This window comes from Nycticebus coucang, chromosome Y (genome assembly GCF_027406575.1).
Source record: "Nycticebus coucang isolate mNycCou1 chromosome Y, mNycCou1.pri, whole genome shotgun sequence".
NCBI classification, from domain to species: Eukaryota; Metazoa; Chordata; class Mammalia; order Primates; family Lorisidae; genus Nycticebus; species Nycticebus coucang.
Genome location: NC_069805.1, coordinates 956,677 through 971,074, shown reverse-complemented (window position 1 = coordinate 971,074; position 14,398 = coordinate 956,677). Strand labels below are relative to the sequence as shown.

General features: G+C 48.5%; 1 protein-coding gene across 1 annotated transcript in view; it reads left to right on the top strand.

Moving 5' to 3' along the window:
* The first annotated feature begins 495 nt into the window (after positions 1-495).
* The window catches only part of LOC128579082 (protein Shroom2-like), a 181,957-nt gene continuing 168,054 nt past the window's right edge, over positions 496-14,398 (top strand). Inside the window, 1 exon segment of the mRNA XM_053581357.1 lies at positions 496-788. Within this exon segment, the coding sequence (XP_053437332.1) occupies positions 624-788 (165 nt within the window). The 5' untranslated portion in view covers positions 496-623.

Sequence of the window (14,398 nt, the reverse complement as noted above, 5' to 3'; positions counted from 1 at the left end):
CTGCTGCGGCCCGGCCTCCCCGCCGCGGGCAGTCGCGCCCCGAGCCTCGAAGTTCCGCCAGGCGTTCGCGCAGAAGAAAGGACTGGACTTCGCGCCGCGGCCCCCACTCGCGCCGGTCCTGTGGACCCCGGAGCGCGCGCTCCTCGCCCCCGTCCCAGACGAACGGCGCTGGCCCCTGCGCGCCCCTCCTCTCAGTGTCCCCGTGCGGGCAAAGGGTCGCCAGCCGGGCCGCGCTCCCCCTCCCAGCCCCGGGGCCCGGCGCACCCCCAGGCGCGCGCCCGCCCCGCCCCCCGGGGCCCGGGCCACCGGCAGGAGTCTCCGCGCGCGCCCCCCCGCCCCGGGCCCGAGGTAAGCGGCGCGGGCTCCGGAGCGCTTCCGCCCTGCCCCGCCCCCGCGCCGCCCCTCCCCGCCGGCCCGCCCCCGCGCCGCCGGCGCTCCCCGCTCGCTCTCCGGCCCCGGCCGGCACTTTCCTCCCAAGTTGCAGCGCAAGTTCGCCAGTGGCCGGCGGCGGCGGCGGTGCGTGTGCCCCGTGCCTCCTCGCCCTCGGACAGCCGGCGTTCTCCGCAGTGCATGGGTACCGGCCCGGGGGGCTGAGCGGCCGCGCCCCCTCTGCGCCCCGCGCCATGGAGGGCGCCGAGACCCGCGCGCGGCCCGAGCGTCTGGCCGAGGCCGAGGCGCGGGCGGCCGACGGCGGGCGCCTGGTGGAGGTGCATCTGAGCGGCGGTGCCCCGTGGGGCTTCACCCTGAAGGGCGGCGGCGAGGACGGAGAGCCTCTGGTCATCACAAAGGTAAGGCGCCCGCGGGGCCCGCGCTCTGACAGCCCCCAGGTGGCCGCGGTGCGGGGCTTGTTGGGGCCCACGCCTTTGGGGCGTGCGTCTGCGGGGTCACCTGCGGGGGACCTATGCGCTGGAACCGGTCGGTGGGTGGTCCTGGCGCCCCTCTGTCCACCCTCCGGCGGCTCCCAGAGCCTCGCAGAGTTTAAATGGCTCTCGTTCCTGCTCCTTTTCCCCTTCCCGTCCCTCTCCGGGAAGGGGCCTGGCAGGGTCCTCTGTCACTCCCGTGCTCGCCACGGGCGGCCTGCACCTGCGGGGCTGCCCAGAGGCCAGGGGAGGCGCATTTACACGAGTCAGGGGGTGAATGGGTCCAGCCCTAACTTGGTGCGGCCTCCTGGGGTGCCCCTGCCGGTTCTGCACCCCTTGGACATGTATCCCTTATCGCTACGAAACCCAGACTAGCAGCTGTCGCCGGCCTAGCGTCTCGATTCCCATCGGCCCATCAATATTTACTGCCTTTCGGCTTCCAGTCCTGCGTACACCGCGCACAGATACCTGTAAAAACACATAGAAGCGGTAAACCTTTGTGAAAGTTAGGCTTGCATTCCAGTAATAAGAAATTCTTGGCGTGTCTCGTCAGGAATGGGGCTGTATGGTTTGCTTTAAAACATGGAATTCTCAAGTTGTCTCAAAACTCGTCTTGAAACCTACCAGCCCAACCCACATAAACCTGTAAAAACAAACAGAAGCAGCAGCCCACCCTGTTTCCTTATAGATAAGAGTGTCTGTCTGGTGGTCAGTTTCTCCGGGAAGGGTCAAGTCGGGCCATTCCTACTGACAAAGTTCCCGGTAAAGCGTAAAACTTCTTGGCTACCCGAAGTGTTTGAAGGTGACTTACTGGTTTTCTCTGCTCTCCTGCCTCACCACAGCAGGAAGAAATTAAGCAAGTAGCCTGCCCAGTGGAATCAATTTGGAAAGTGGGAAGTCTTTGTTGTTGAAAATTCAAATGACACAGCAGACTTCTCTGTTCTGTATTTTCTTTCGTTTTTATGTAATATTTAAAAAATTAGGCTTTAGAGAGAGGCTTGTTTGGCTGTGCACTAAATTTATGTTGAACCTAAGAAACAAGATGTCATTGTTATTATAAATTTATCCAATGTATAGTCATTTATGTAATTGCAGTCATAAAGTGTGTGTAGCTTGCCCTCCCAGGCACTCTTCTGAACATTTCTTTTTCTTTCTTTCATTTTTTTTTGTGGGGGGAAGGGAGGCAGAGTTTCGCTTTGTTGCACCTGGTAGAGTGCTGTAGAGTCACAGCTTACAGCAACCTCAAACTCTTGGGCTCAAAGGATTCTCTTGCCTCCCCACTAGCTGGGACTACAGGCACACACCACAACCCCTGGCTGTTTTTTAGAGACCTGGTCTCTAGCTCAGGCTGATCTCCAACTTCTGAGCTCAGCTAATCCGCCCACTTTGGCCTCCCAAAGTGCTGGCATTATAGGCATTAGCCACCGCTCCTGGCCAGCATATTTCTTAAAACATATTAGCTTTTGCCTTTTATTTTATTTTACTTTTTCTTTCTTTTTTTTTTTTTTTTTTTTTGAGACAGAGTCTCCCTGGTGTCATAGCTAATAGCAACCTCAAAGTCTTGGGCTCAAGCAATTCTCTTGCCTCAGCCTCCCGAGTAGCTGGGACTACAGGTGCCTGCCACAACACCTGGCTATTTTTTGAGACTGGGGTCTCACTCTTGCTCAGGCTGGTCTTGAACCCATGAGCTCAGGCAATTCACTGGGTTTAGCCTCCCAGAGTACTAGGATTACAGGTGTGAGCCATTGCGCCCAGCAGCTTGTGCCTTTTAAATAAAGATTTTAGGCGCTATTTCTGATGGTAACAGTTAAACAAAATTCAGGTAAAGCACTCAGAACATTACCACTTTAGGGATTTCTTTTTTTAAAAGAAGACATACATTGTAATCCTAGCCCTCACGGAGGCCAAGGCGGGTGGATTGCTTGAGCTCACGGGTTTGAGACCAGCCTGAGCAAGCGCAAGACCTTGTCTCTAAAAATAGCTGGGTGTTGTGGTGGGCACCTGTAGTCCCAGCTACTTGGAAGGCTGAGGCAAGAGAATCCCTTGAGCCCAAGAGTTTCAGGTTGCTGTGAGCAATGACAGCCTGTCACTCTACCCAGGGCAACAAAGTGAGATTCTGTCTCAAAAAAAAAGACATCCACATAATTTCACACCTCTTCCTCTGAATTGTCTTTATAGCAGATGGAATAAGCTGTAAAACATCATTTAAGATGAAGTCTTGCTTTTGCTCTTGTGTAGTGTAAGACAGATGAGAGTCCCTTTAAACTCTAAAGTTCCAGGCAGCGCCTGTGGCTCAGTGAGTAGGGCACCGGCCCCCTATACTGAGGATGGCGGAGGATGGCAACAACAACAACAAAATAGCCGGTCCTTGTGGTGGGCGCCTGTAGTCCCAGCTACTTGGGGGCTGAGGCAAGAGAATCACCTAAGTGCAAGAGCTGGAGGTTGCTGTGAGCTGTGATGCCACGGCACTCTTCTGAGGGTGACAAAGTGAGACTCTTGTCTCTTAAAAAATAAATATAACTAAGAGGGTGCCAGGAAGGCTATGTTAATCAGTTTGATGAGAGCATTTCAAATTGTGTATAAAACCAGTGCATGGTGCCCCATGATTGCATTAATGTACACAGCTATGATTTAATAAATAAAAAAATTAATAAGCTCTAAAGTTCCTACTGGAAGGAGGGACCCCCCAGAGTCCATCCCCCTTTCTCCAGGTACTCCTAAAAACTAAAAGCTCTGATATATCCTTAGTAGTCTTCTAGGTCTTCCTGACTGGGACTCTGGAAGTAGTCCAGAAACTGAAGGGGTAGGTTGTTAGACCTAGTGGACACACCCCAGGACCTTTCAGAACAGCTGGCCAGTTTTCCTCTGATTGGGATTCTGCCCTTTGGTTTGCTCTCAGGGCAGTTGCTAAGGTTTTGGGGGGAAGTTTCTATGGCTAGTCTCAGAGCAGTGTATGCAGTAGCCTTTGTAGTAGCATTTGACAGAAATAAAGCTGCTTGTAATTCTTATCTATTCTTATCTGGGATGCTGGTAAATCCCTCCCTTGAACTGATGCTTAGTTTTTACACATGGCTCCAATGTGAATGGAAAATTGTGGTTTTACTGCTTGGGATGGAGGCAATTCAGGACAATTTGGGGCTTTTTTTTTTGGAGGCAGAGTATCACTGTATCACACTTGGTTGAGTGCTATGGCATCACAGCTCACAACAACCTCAAACTCTTGGGCTTAAGCGATTCTCTTGCCTCAGCTTCTGGAGTAGTTAGGACTACAGGTGCCCGTCACAAGGCCCCCTGGCTATTTTTTGGTTGTAGTTGTCATTGTTGTTTAGCAGGCGCAGGCTGGGCTCGAACCCTCCAGCCTCACCAGCCTCAGTGTATGTGGCTGGTGCCCTACGCCCTGAGCTACGGGCGCCGAGCCAATTTTGGACTTTTGTACCAAATCTCTACACATATATATGTGTATGGGCATGCGTGTGCTCACATGTGTGCTTAACCACATCTTAACTGCATGGTATCAGCAGTTTTTCAATACCAGTCTTTTCTCCTGGATTGGGACCATTGGTGCTGCTTACGTACAATCTGACAGGTGATAAGTGACTGTCCCATTATTAGAAAAAGATGAAGGAAAACATGTTCGTTTGTGACTACTGAAAGAGTGGAAATACACTGGGGAAAATTATTCCACCACCAGAATTTAGAATAATCCAAGCTTTGAATCTTTCTCCTCCAATAGTACTGAAAAGTCACTGGGGTTCATTAAATTATAATTTTTCTCTTTTTTGAGACCATCTCACTATGTCACCCTGGGTAGAGTGCCATGGCATCACAACTCACAGTGGACTCAAACTCTTGGGCTTAAGTGATTCTCTTGCCTCAACCTCCCAAGTAGCTGGGACGTCCGCCACAACGCCTGGCTATTTTTTGTTGTTGTAGTTGTCATTGTTGTTTGGCAGGCCTGGGCTGGGTTTGAACACACCAGCCTCAGTGTATGTGGCTGGCGTCCTACACACTGGCTGGAGCCCTACCCATTAAAAAGGCTTCTGGGCTCAGCACCTGTAGCTCAAGCAGCTAAGGCACCAGCCACATATACCAGAGCTGATGGGTTCGAATCCAGCCCAGACCTGCCAAACAACAATAACAATTACAACCAAAAAATAGCCAGGTGTTGTGGTGGGTGCCGGTAGTCCCAGCTATTTGGGAGGCTGAGGCAGGAGAATTGCTTAAGCCCAAGAGTTGGAGGTTGCTGTGAGCTGTGATGCCACTGTACTTAACCCAGGGGACATAGTGAGACTCTGTCTCCAAAAAGAAAAAAAAAAGCCTTCTGATGGTTTCATACTACAACTCACCTTCTGTTTAGCACATTCTGATTTGGGCGCAGTTTGAGCCAATGGAAGAGGCTGAGGACACAGTCTCTTGATAAGGAGACATCATTTGAAAGCCTCACAGGAGTGTGTCTCTTAGAACGGAGAAGGGTGTCAAGAACCAGTCTGGTTCACTCCTGATCTAGGATGGAGAGGTTTTATTAGCCCATTTTATAGATCGGCTGTGGCCAGGGAGGTTAAGACGGTGTGCCCTGAAGTCACAAGCCTGCCTAGTCCTGGGAGAGGCCCCAAGAATCAGACCCTGGCCCCAAATGTCCCTCCCCACTCTCCAGTCATTGCCATCTGCTTGGGTCCAGGATCTCTTGTGTACCATATTGAATAACTTTGTCACGTCCGTTGGGTGAGGGTTTGTCAGCCGTGGCACTGTGGACATTCCAGGCTGAGTCAGCCTTTGCTGTGGGGTTGTCCTGTGTCTTGTTCAGCACCTTCCCTAGCCTCTGCCTACTTGACTCCACGCCACTTCTCTCCAGATGTGATGACCAGCGTCTCTGGACATTGCCAAATATTCCCTGTGGGCATATCACCCTGGAGGGGAATCACTTTCGTTAGATTAACTGTGTATCCTTTTTGCTCTTGAAGAGTTTTGGTTTTAGAGGTCGTGTTTAATTCTTTTTGAAGACAGTGGCGTTTAGAATGGTGTGGGTTTGGAGGCTCTGGCATTGCCAGTGTTAGCCTGGAGGATTGTTTTCTTTCCAAGCACTGGCCCCTAGAATAGGCTTTATTTACATAGTAAAACTCAAATATTTGCTTTATTTGCATTTTTGTAGCTGGAGAAAGGAAATTGAAGTAGGAACACCCAGTGCTGTGTTTTATGGGCATTCAGAGTGGCTGTTGGGTTAGGACTGACTTGTCCCTGGGTCTAGACCGAAGTTAAAGAGACTCTAACTTGAGGGGGAGTGGCCCTCTTGGGATTGGAGGTGCAAGCAGGAAGTCCAGCAAGCTTTCCACGGAAGGGTGGCAGCAGGAGTCATAGCTACGTAGTACATTTCTGCTTATTTGTGGCTTAAAATTTTGCTACAGTTAGTGAAAAAAATACCTGTAAACTCATTTTTCCATGTTGCTTTTAGAAAGGGAACAGGAATTATGCCCATGTTCTAGGAAACCGTGTGGCTGTTAGTATTTCCAAGACTGCAAGTTGGTCTCAGGATCTGTGTGAGTAGATAAGATGGATATGTGGGGTCTGGTGGGTTTGTACATTCCCATCCCTGTCAAGTCAACCAGTGGTAAACTTCATTGGGGGGTTGGGGAGGGGGCTGGTTTCTAAAATGTCACTGGCATGGCTGGAATTCCACAAAGCAGTTTGGGGGATTCATTAGGAAGCATTAAATCCACCAGCTGGGTGTCAGCAGGCCCCCTGCGGCCTTAGGAATGTCTGTTAAGGGAGGGAAGGAATGAAGCCCCAGCTCCCCCCATGCCATTTTTTAGTCTCCCCCCTTCAAGAATGCAAGAAAGCCTTAGCCACCAGCTCCAAAGGAGACTTTAATTTGGTCCAGGCCAAGGTTCCTTTGGAGAGCAGAGCCATCCTGTAGGGCGCAGGAATGCTGTGACCTGTATTGCTTGGGGGGGGGGGGAGAGGTCCCCACATGACTCACCCCGAGGGGCGCTTCAGAGCATTAGAGTACTTTTCTAGATATGAGACTGAACTTTCAAACATCCTTTCTAGTGTGAATGTGGAAGGTGGAATCACGGCATGTTTGGGGGACTTTGTGGCTAGGTTGCAAATGTCCTATGTAAAGTTGGAGTCAGTGGTAGCAGGGAGCTTGGCACAAAGACCAGCGGTTGGTGATATGTGAGGGTGCCCCCTTGGACCTAATGCACCTTCCTTACTGGTTTGAAACGGTGGCCACATCTTATGGGGCTATCATGCCAAGTCACGGTCCACCACGACTAGAGCACTGGGAATGGTAGTGTGACAACCTGGGTCGGGATAAGTTGTAACCTATGTCCTTATTTCACCCCCAAGAGCCAGTCAAGTTCTCAATCAAATATCACTAAAGTTCCTTGAATTCAGCAGTGGGCTAGAAACAAATGGTTATAAGCTTTGTGGATGTGGGGGCCGTCTGGGCAGCGTCTGCACTGGGGCATGCTGCAGTTTCCAGGTGTCTGAGAACTGGGAGTGGGTCAGGGCTGGGGCACAGCCGCGTCCAACCCAGGGTGCTGTGGCTGCAGCGACTCCTCCACAATATAAAGTCCTGGTCACTTTCTGATGACAGCTACATTGTTTGCATGAATTGTTAATATTAGGCCGAGTGTAATTCCAGAGACTCATTTGTACTTAAGAATTAATAGGTTAGGGCGGCGCCTGTGGCTCAGTCGGTAAGGCGCCGGCCCCATATACCGAGGGTGACGGGTTCAAACGCGGCCCTGGCCAAACTGCAACCAAAAAATAGCCAGGCGTTGTGGCGGGTGCCTGTAGTCCCAGCTACTCGGGAGGCTGAGGCAAGAGAATCGCTTGGGCCCTGGAGTTGGAGGTTGCTGTGAGCTGTGTGAGGCCACGGCACTCTACCGAGGGCCATAAAGTGAGACTCTGTCTCTACAAAAAAAAAAAAAAAAAAAGAATTAATAGGTTAAAGAACAAGAGGTGAATTTTCTTTCCTGTCCTGAAAGCCCCTTTCAGTTGGAGAACATACCTTGCCAACTGGCTTTCAAATGTATCTTTATTACCTTTCCCCAGTCTGCAAATTAACTTGGCCCTGCTGAATTCTAATTCTTGTTCCTCCAGAGATGTTTTCAGCGCGGGGGTGTGGGGTGGGTGGGGGAGTTAGGCCAAGTGCCTGAAGTCCTATTCCAAGGTCTGCCTGAAGTCTTGTTCCAGAGTGTGGTAGCTGGAGGCTCTGAGGTGTTCAACTCCTAGTGGATTCTTCCTGTCTTAGACGTTAATTTAGTTTGACTCAGACCTATAAATCCCAGGAGACCTTCACGATTATGGAAAGCCATAAACATGAGCTATGCATCATGCTCCTGTACCAGGATGAATCCGTAGCTTGGTTATGAGTATTTCTTAACATGTCCTAACATGTATCTTTGGAGAAGAAGAAGAAAACTAGTTTGCCCAAGAGTTCACTGTTAGAATAGCATGATAATGAAAGACTTATAACAAACAGTTTTCACCTTGTCATAATGAGCTGGAGTTTCTTAAACCCCCTGTATGTCTCATGGCCAGGGAAACTAGGCTTCTCTGGAAGGGCTGGGTTTTCTTTTTGGAAAGCATTTTGGAATTGTCCCCTTGCCAGAGTTGTTTTGTCTCAGCATGCAAATAAACTTGGCTCTGTGGCCAAGTTTTTGGGGCAAGGGAGGAAAGTCGGGGCTTTGTAGAACTTTTCTGGTTGCAAACCGGGCACAGTGGAAACATTCTACAGGATAATTTTAGGGTTTAAAGTCTGAATAGACTTTTTATTTAGGTCTTCTTTTACTTTCAAACACCGTAGTCAGCAATGGGGCAACACTCTGAGGAGAAATTCTGCAGGTTTCTGCAAGCTTTGGCTGTTCCTACACATAAAAGCTGCAAACTTTAACCCACATGAAAGATGTTAAAAGAGATCTGAGTGGCATGTTGCTCTTTTAGGCCTTTAAAAAGCATTACCAGGCTCTAACACAGGGAAGGTAGTATTCTGGAAGAATTGTTTTCCTTTACTTTGTTTTATCCAATGTTTGCCCTGTCCTGTAGAAGACAGAGCCTGCTCCAATTATGGGTGGGAATGTTAGGCTTCTCTTTGGGGAAACATGCGTTAGTAGAAGGACAATAGTGCATCTTTTAAAAAAAAAAAAAAATCCGGCGCCTGTGGCTCAATTGGTAAGGCGCCGGCCCCATATACCGAGGATGGCGGGTTCAAACCCGGCCCTGGCCAAACTGCAGCCAAAAAATAGCCGGGCGTTGTGGCGGGCGCCAGTAGTCCCAGCTATTCGGGAGGCTGAGGCAAGAGAATCGCTTAAGCCCAGGAGTTGGAGGTTGCTGTGAGCTGTGTGAGGCCACGGCACTCTACCGAGGGCCATAAAGTGAGACTCTGTCTCTACAAAAAAAAAAAAAAAAAATCAGGCTAACCTCATCTGGTTCAACTTCAAAACTAGGATCTGAATTGCAAAGGTAACATTTTTTTCTGATTATGGTGACCCTGAGTTTTTTGGGTTTTTTTGGCCGGACTGGATTTGAACCCACCACCTCTGGAATATGGGGCCTGCGCCCTACTCCTTTGAGCCACAGGCACCGCCCTAGGTTTTTTTTTTCTTTAATCCCCAGGTTATTAAGTTGCAGGCAGTGAGAGCCGCTTCTGTTGAATGGAGAGGGAGGAAAAGCAGTTTTCTGGATTGGCTGGGAAGGATTGAGATTATCTTTCTTTTGGCAAAAGGTGACTTTTAGACTTTCAGATCAAAGGCAAATTGTGCAGGTCAACAAGAAGTCAGGCAGGGTAGGTCTATGCCTTTGAAAGGCAACACTTTTACTTACTCACAGAAGGAAAGAGGCAAAATGTTAGTGTGTTTTTTAGTCATCATGCTAATTCTAAATGTTAGTGTTATCTTTTATGAATTTTGTTTTTATTTTATCGAAGTGCCTCTTGTAAGGTATGAATTATCAAGTAGTTCTTTAGAGGTTATTACATAGGAGTAACTCTCCTCACTGTCATTTCTCTTGAAATTTTCTAGCAATTTCTTCTGGCTTTTTCATCCATGGCCTTAAATCATGGCTTACTGTGTGTATTGCCTCTACTTTTTCTTTGCAGTTTTTTGGCCAGGGCTGGGTTTGAACCCACCATCTCTGGTTACGGGCCCGGCGCCCTACTCCTTTGAGCCACAGGCGCCGCCCATTTTTGCCCCTACTTTTGTTTGTTGGCTTGTTCTTCCACTGGAGGAGATTAGGATGTCACCTTATCTCCCCGAACTCTCCTGCACTTAGACACTTTGCTTGGCCCCATCCCTCACCTTGTAATCACATCATAATTTTGGTTAGAACAGGGCTTTTGACCCCTGGCATTATTGACACTTTGGAACACCTGATTGTTTGCTGTGGAGCTATCCTTTAATTGTAAAATGTTTCCCAATTTCTCTGGCCTCTGGCCCCTGAAATCCCCTGTCACCCCCTTCTCCCAGCACAATAGCCAGTCCTGTCTGCAGACATCTCCAGACCTCCTCTGGGCGGGGAGCAAAATTGCCTCCTCTGAGAAGGGCAGTGAATATTCATTGTTGATGTTATTTTGTTCACAAATGCTATCAGTGCTCCATTTGGGGGTATGCACTGTAATTATTTTTCCTACACAAATCACTGGAGTTAAGGGCAGTTTTGTTTCTTTGCTTGATTTTCTGTGGCTTTATCATTGATTCATCCCTCAAATCCTCCCCAACACACAGGGTGTCATCTTTGGAGACTTTTATTTTCAGAAGATGCCATGGTTTTTATCTTGACAATGAACTGATTGAGTGCAGTATCAGTCAGAGACAGTTCCTTCTCAGCACTTTGAAGGGTGTCCATTCTCTGCTGATGTGCAGTATTGCTTGGGGGAGAGCAGACCTTTCTGGGAGTTTTTTTTTTTTTTTTTTTTGTTCTTTGAGACAGAGTCTCAGCTGTTGCCCTGGGTAGAGTGCTGTGACGTCACAGCTTACAGCAACCTCAAACTCTTGGGCTTAAGTGATTCTCTTGCTTCTGCCTCCCAAGTAGCTGGAACTACAGGCACTATCTACAATGCTCGGCTATGTTTTGGTTGTAGTTGTCATTGTTGTTTGGCAGGCCTGGTCTGGATTTGAACCCGCCAGCTCCGGTGTACGTGACTGGCGCTCTAGCTGCTGAGCTATGGCCGCCGAGCCTCCTTTCTGTGTTTTTATACTTTGGGATGACTCTAATGTTTTCTGTCTTATTTCTCTTTTCTTTTCTTTCCTTTTGTGTGTGTGTGTGAGAGAGAGACAGGGTCTCACAATGTTGCCCGGGCTGCTGCAGTAGCTATGCACAGTGCAGTTTCGTCATAGCACAGTGCAGTGGCTATGCACAGTGTCATTTCGTCATAGCACACTCCCACCTCAGACTCCTGGGCTCAAGGCACCTTCCTCCATCAGCCCCATGAGCAGCTGGGATCACAGGTGTGCCATAGCATGCTGTGTCTCTCTCATTTTCCATTTCTTTGTGTTTTTGTTCTTCTTGAGAGATCGTATTCAGCCTCTTCTTCCAGTCCTTCTATTGAGTTTTAAACTTATGCACTCATTTTCTCCTCGCAAATTCCAAGGTTTTTGTTTGTTTCTAATATGTTCCTTTTTCATACCATACAGAACCTGTCTCGGGGTTCTTTTCCCACATCTCTGACAATAAATGTTAAGCTGGTTTATAAAGGTGGCCTCTTTCTGCATAGATTCTGTTTCTGGGCTCTGCTTTTATTTGTTTTGGCTTCTTTTTTTCCTGTTAGCGGTTTACTTCAAGGGTCTAGTGCTCCTTGGCCATCTGCTGGATTGAAGAGTGGGTTACCAGAAGTGGCTTTGGATGGTTTGGTGAGTGTGTCACGACCTCTCGCTGAGCCCACCCCTTTATCACTGTGTGGCCGGCTGGTTCTGTGCACGTGGCGGCTGAGGCAGCTGACAGGGTTGCTTTCCTGGGAACTCCGCTAAGGACACAGCTTCAGATGTTTCTTTCTGGGCTGGCAACTTGTTTGATAGCAACTTTTCTCTACTTAATACATTTCTGGTGTACAGCAGAATGAAAAATAACAGGAAGTTGACCAGTTGAGGGGATCCCTTTCTTGCTTAATTGGGCGCGGGTGGTTGTCTCTGCCCCCTACTCTGCGCACATCGCTTCCAGTTTCGAGGGAAGGTTACCCCTGGTAAGAAGTATCAGTGCTTGGAGCTCCGTCTCGTGCTCATTCTTAATATTTTCTAATTCTTTTTTTTTTATTGTTGGGGATTCATTGAGGGTACAATAAGCCAGGTTACACTGATTGCAATTGTTAGGTAAAGTCCCTCTTGCAATCATGTCTTAATATTTTCTAATTCTTAATCCTCAGTCTGTTAAACTAGAATCATTCCTATTGTCGAATCACAGGGATTAAATGAGGCGACATGTCTGTGAAGCTAGCTCTAGTAAATTTAAATTCCTTCTCCTCTCCCCATTCCCTACTTAATCCTGATTTGTTAAGAATTTGGAAAACTATAAAAGATACTGTATTGAACCTCCAATTTGCTACGGAAAGACTTTAAGTTGGAGTTTGTATGGCAGAGGTTTAATGTGTCTCCAAGGGATGTTTTTTTATTGATTTTGATGGTGAAGTATCAGATTTGTAAGAAAGCGTTTAATTAAAGATACATGTAATGGCCAGCACCAGTGCATTGTCTGAGCTGTTTACAGCCCACTAGCTTACTGGCAGTGATTCTTTCCTTTACCAAAAATTTTAATATTTTGGAATAGTGTTTCTTTTTTCTGAGACAGAGTCTCTGTCACCCTGGGTAGTGTGCCATGGCGTCATAGCTCACAGCAACCTCAGACTCTTGGGATCAAGCGATCCTCTTGTCCCAGCATCCAGAGTAGCTGGGACTACAGGCACACACCACAAGGCCCAGCTATTTTTAGAGATGTGGTCTCACTTTTTTTTTTTTAAGAGACAGAGTTTTACTTTGTCACCCTTGGTAGAGTGCTGTGGCATGGCAGCTCACAGCAACCTCCAGCTCTTGGCCTTAGGCGATTCTCTTGCCTCAGCCTCCTGAGTAGGTGGGATGACAGGCGCCCACCACAACGCCTGGCTGTTTTTTTGTTGCAGTTAGCCGGGGCCTGGTTTGAACCCGCCACCCTTGGTATATGGGGCCAGTGGCCTACTCACTGAGCCACAGGCGCTGCCCCGATGGGGTCTCACTCTTGTTCAGGCTGGTCTTGAACTCCTGAGCCCAAGCGACCTACCCACTTCAGCCTCCCACAGTGCTAGGATTACAGGCCTGAGCCACAATGCCTGGCCTATTTCTTCCTTTTTTAACACTAATGAAGGGAGTAACTCTTTTAGATGAATGTGATATTCAGAAAAATTGGATTTTTATTTTATGTATTATTATTGGTTGGTTTTTTTTGAAACAGAGTCTCACTATGTTGCCCTCTGTAGAGTGCTGTGAAATCACAGCTCACAGCAACCTCAAACTCTTGGGCTGAAGCGATTCTCTTGTTTCAGCCTCCCTTGTAGCTGGGACTACAGGCGCCCACCACAATGCCTATTTTTTTGTTGTTTGTTTAGCAGGTTCGGGCCAGGTTCAAACCCACCAGCCCTGGTGCATGTGGCCATCGCCCTAACCGCAGAGCTATGGGCACCAAGCCTATTCATTATTATTTTTTGAGATAATAAAAATTATCTGCCCAGGTTAAAAAATTATCTGCTGCCCAGGTTAGAGTGCTATGGCCGCAGCCTAGCTCACAGCAATCTCAAACCCCTGAGCTCAAGTGATCCTCCCACCTTGATCTCCTAGAATGCTAGGATTGCAGGCATGAATGAACACCACTGTACTTGGCCAGAATAGGTTTTTAAAAGTAGTTGGGGAAAGTGGGAATAGTGGAAGAATGAAGGCTAAATGTACCTGCAATAAGACTTGGTTTCTTCTCTCCTTCATTCTTTGGCAGTAGACCATCTTTCTGGGCCTAGAGTTGGAGTTGGACCCACAGGTGTGGCTGAGCCTGTGTCTGCTCCTCTTCCTTCTCTTTTAGACATGGTTGGACTACATTTCCTAGCCTTCCTTGCTGCCAGGTATGGCTGTGTGACAGTCCTACCCAGTGCAGACCAAGCAGAAGTGATGTCTCCAATTAATTTTCTAGCTCCACCATACTTTCCCCTTCCTGGCAGGCTGGAATGAAGATGGCCCCCGGGCAGAGCTCAGCAGTCCTTGAAGGACTTAGGAGGTGGCCCCTGTGATATGGCCACTGTCCCAGCAGTACCATTACATGAGCAAGCAATGAGCCTCTGCTGTGTTTGGGCTAACAAATGAAATCTTGAAAGAAATAAGTTTTAACAACTACAGGAGGCAGTAAGAGATGGTATACACAATGTTTCCTTTACACCCATAGAGGGGAGTGATCATTTACTTTGAGGAAGGAGTAAATACCCATAGCTATGGGTATCCAGCACACAGCTTATTTCCCTGCACACTTACTATATCAAATGAGGCCTCTGCGCCCACCAGCTTCTTCTCGTCATACTTGGCCGTTTTTCT